General features: G+C 42.9%; 1 protein-coding gene across 4 annotated transcripts in view; it reads right to left on the bottom strand.

Moving 5' to 3' along the window:
* frem1b (Fras1 related extracellular matrix 1b) overlaps nt 1–4,191 on the bottom strand; it is a 67,531-nt gene that overhangs the window by 42,452 nt on the left and 20,888 nt on the right. For all 4 annotated transcript variants that reach the window (XM_050055556.1, XM_050055552.1, XM_050055555.1 and 1 more), the window contains 3 exons: nt 1,315–1,408; nt 911–1,163; nt 619–813 (listed from right to left, as the gene is read on the bottom strand). In XM_050055556.1, coding sequence (XP_049911513.1) covers nt 619–813; nt 911–1,163; nt 1,315–1,408 — 542 coding nt within the window. The remainder of the gene's footprint in view (nt 1–618; nt 814–910; nt 1,164–1,314; nt 1,409–4,191) is intronic.

The following is a 4,191-nucleotide window of genomic DNA, read 5'->3' on the forward strand; positions in this document are numbered from 1 at the left end:
TTAATATTTAGATTTAACTATTTAATATATTTCTAAGTTAACAAATATTGCTGTAAATGTGGTAAAAGGTGACGTTAAAAAATTCACAATACTTTTTTAAACATTGTTTGAAGCTAAATGTGGCAAAATGTTGATGTTATTTTCAGCGTGAGACCCTTTACAAACGGCACCCCATACCCTACAAGCAACACCACAACAGCGTGTTCTGCTACTTTATCGCCAAGTTGTTGTTGAAGTGTTGCTCAAATGCTCATTAACACAGTTATGTCGTCACCAGCTTGTGTGTGTCTGCTACTTGCAACAAAGCACCTCGACTGAACATCATCTCAAGTATGTATTCAACTAAACTTTACAGCACTTCACAGAAACCTCTGCCGCCAACTAGTGTTTTGGAGGTGTAACTGCAGAGTGACACAGACACACCACCACACAAGTATAAATGCTCACAACGGCGTAGCCCATGTGTGTGGCTCTGCATAGAACTGATGCATAAGTATAAATCCACTTTAGTTTGTAGCTTCATGTCGCTGGTTTCCATTGAAAATGACTTACATCCTGTTGCTGTGTTGCTCGTTGTGTGAACACACCATAAAAGTAAAAATACATTAGATGTCTCACCCAGAGTGACGGCTGGGACTTTGTTGTTGACGGGAAGGACGGTGATGTTGAGGTCGTAGACAGGAAGTGTGCCGTGGAGAGGTACGGGTGGGGGTGGGGCATCTCCATGACAACAGCCGTCTGTCCCTCCAGCCTCGCCATCGGAGATGATGAGGGTGACGGTGTCAAACACCGGCTCAGCTCCGATCTCTCCTCCTGAACACAGAAACAGTAAGCTACATTTCTTGAACCTGGACTGACATTTGTCGCACGTGCCCTGAACACAGCATCATCTCCCATGATGCCGTCTCACCTGTGTGGACGTAGTAGATGTGTCCCTGCAGCAGGTCCTGCTGGGAGAACTTGTCCACAGTCAGTCCGGCTCTCTGCAGCTCCCCTCTGCCCGGACTGCGAGCCAGCATGTAGGTCAGTCTGGAGTCGTCGCTGTCCCGGTCTGTGGCCGACAGGTAGTCCACCGTTACCTGGATCCGCCCCCCCTCCTCGCAGCTCAGCTCCCCACGCAGACCCCCACCCAGCTGGGGAGGTTCATCGTTCATGGGCAGGACCTGAGGACAGCAGGAGAGGCATCACGTACCGTAAATACTCATTGATGGTTGATGATATTGTCGTCTGTTTTGACAGCAGGAAACTCACCTGAAGCTGCAAGTTACTCACCTGAGCCTGCAGTCACCTCACCCGTATCTGCAGGAAACTCACCTGAATATGCAGGATGACGTCTGCCGAGTTCAGACCGTCCGTCACCTTCAGACTGACGTCATCCTCAGTGGTCTCAGAGTCATCGTGGATGTACCTGCAACACATAGAGTCCATTTGTCAGTGCACACGTCACGTTACAATATGTAGTTTTAGTTTTATAAATGTTTCTCGGAGGTAACGGCTCTGTGGAGGATTTAATGATCCGATTTATTTTCATAGACAGTTTTCCTCCTCTTTCTTTTACCTGGTAACATGACGAAGGTTCATGTTGAAAGACAACAAACAAACCAAACTTTATAAATTTCTAGTTTGCAGACAACATGGTATAACTGCTCCTTTACCAAGGAATTATCTCAGGGTCTTGTTCAAGAGTGAGGGTAGAATGGAGCGTGAGATGGATCGGCAGTTCAGTGCAGCATCCGCAGATTGTCGTGGTGGAGAGGGAGCTGAGCTGGAAGGCAAAGCTTTTGATATACGGGTCCATCTATGTCCCAACCCTCACCTATGGTCATGAGCTTTGGGGATAAGATCGAGGATACAAGTGGCTAAAATGAGCTTCCTCTGTAGGGTGTCTGGGCCCAGCCTTAGAGATAGGGGGAGGAGCTCGGACATCCGGAGGGAGCTCGGAGAATCAACAGCTGCATCTGTGACCTCAAAGGATATTCCTACAGCTAAATATTGATAAGACTGAGGTAATCATTCCTGGCCCTGGCACAGTTAATGCCCATACTTCAAAACATCTGGACTCATTGCCCCAGACTGCAATCATGATGTCACCAAATCTTGATGATACCTTGATAATAACCTGTAATAACTGTCAACTCAGTTGTCCAGTTGTGTTTTCTGCAGCTCAGGAGACTCAAGATCAGTTCAGTTTTATCCCATAGAAATATGGAGATTGTCACACATGCTTTTTATTTACTCTCATCTGGACTGCAACTCTCCATACACATATCTGAGCTAGTCCAAAATTCAGCAGCCAGACTCCTCGCCAAGAAAGAAAGCACATGACTCTATTGCAGCTTCTCTTCATTGGCTTTCAGTGGATTTTAAATTTGATTTTGTGATATTATTGACAACCCTGGACTCGCACCCACGTACATCTCAGATCCTCTGACTCTGTACGCGGCCGGTCGTAACCTGAAGTCCTCAGTCAAGGCTTTGCTGGCCATTCCACAATCTAGTCTGAAAACCAAGGGTGACCGGGCCTTTTCTGTCCGGGCTCGTTTAAATCCCTCATGAAAACCACTTTAAAAGTGTTCTTTCACAGAGTTTATGGCCTGAACCCACTTTTAACCTCAAGTCACTTCTTGAAACCTATTTATATACAAGGACATTCACTTAACTTTAATTTCATTGATTGTTTTATTTATTCATTTCACTAATTTCACTCTTTCACGTGCAGATCCTTTTGTCCCACGCTGTACAAGTTTTAACTGCATTCAATTTTTTTTTTTTATCGTTGTCTATCGTGTTGTCTATTATTTTTAGATATTTCATATATTGGTATGTTTCTTATATATTTTGACTGAGGCTGCAGCTGGAGCATCATCTATTGATGGTGCCATAAATATTGTGCTATGGATTTATTCTTTAAAGTAAAGCTTGATACCACAGCATGTTTAGGTAAGGCTTCTGGGTTAAACATGCAGACAGTGTGACGTCTTTTTCTGATGTATATTTACCACTTTTCTGGAAGAATACTTAAACTAAGCATGACAGCCATCTTAATTATAATGTGTTGCTTTCAAGTGGCTGTTCAACCCAGTGTTACGCTCCTGACATCAGACATCATTTACTTGCTTTCCTCACATCTTATTGTGTTCAGCCAGTTAAAGGTCATATGTATAGCTGTTTCATCAAAAAAAAACAAAAAAAAAAAATAATTACAGTAGAGAAATAATTGTTTTAGAAATTTTGATGGTTGATTTGGTTACGTTGGTTACGGGGGGGGGGCTCTGGGTTGCCAGATTGTGATAGCTGCAGAGGTACGGTGTCGTCCCAGCGCTATCTGTCGCAAATTCTAGCCGACCAACGGAGAAGCAAAACCACAATCAATATCGGTTCAGCTTTTAATCGTTGGTGTCAGCTGAAGGCAGAAAAAGGGCTAAAAAAACACACAGAGGTTGCCACTTTCCTTCTGGACAGGTAAGCTAATGTTTGCTGACTAACGCAGCAGGGTTGTAAAAAGATATATCTGATGAATATATCAAATATCTAGTAAAGCCGAACTAGTAATGACACTGCACCTAGATGAACTATGTTAAGAAAAAGTAAGGATGATGGTTAATTTCAGATATTTTAGCAAGTTCTTTAGAAACAGTTTTTTGCGGCTTGTTGTAAAATAGAGTCGTAAAAAAGTAAATCTACTGAATATATCAAATATCTAGTGCAGCCGAACTATCATGTTATTATTATTATTATTATTGGTGGGAAATTATAACAAAGGAATGTATTTGCCGTTTTAATATCAAGAACACTTTCGTGTTTTTGTGTGTATACAGGACGTTGTTAAATCAGGGAATCCATGTGTCCACCACGACAAAGGATCCTAACAGACTAATTACGTTAGCATTAGTGACGAGTAGAGCTAAAAATGCTTTACGGAGATTGTTACAGTGTGTTACCGGGCGCACAAGAGAGGCTTCATGATTTATTATTATTATTTTTTAATTACTATACCACAGAAGACTCTTTACTTGACATCGCTGTCTCCAGTGTCTGTTGTTTACGAACCTGGCAACCTGTAGAATTGACCTATGCCTAAGCCCCGCCCTCAAACACGATGAGCCAATCACAGTGCGTATAGCCATTCCCATACACTGGGACATTCTCTGCCTGGACGTCCATTGAAATGCATTACAGAAAGTCAGTTTT

This window comes from Epinephelus moara, chromosome 10, assembly GCF_006386435.1.
Source record: "Epinephelus moara isolate mb chromosome 10, YSFRI_EMoa_1.0, whole genome shotgun sequence".
NCBI lineage: Eukaryota > Metazoa > Chordata > Actinopteri > Perciformes > Serranidae > Epinephelus > Epinephelus moara.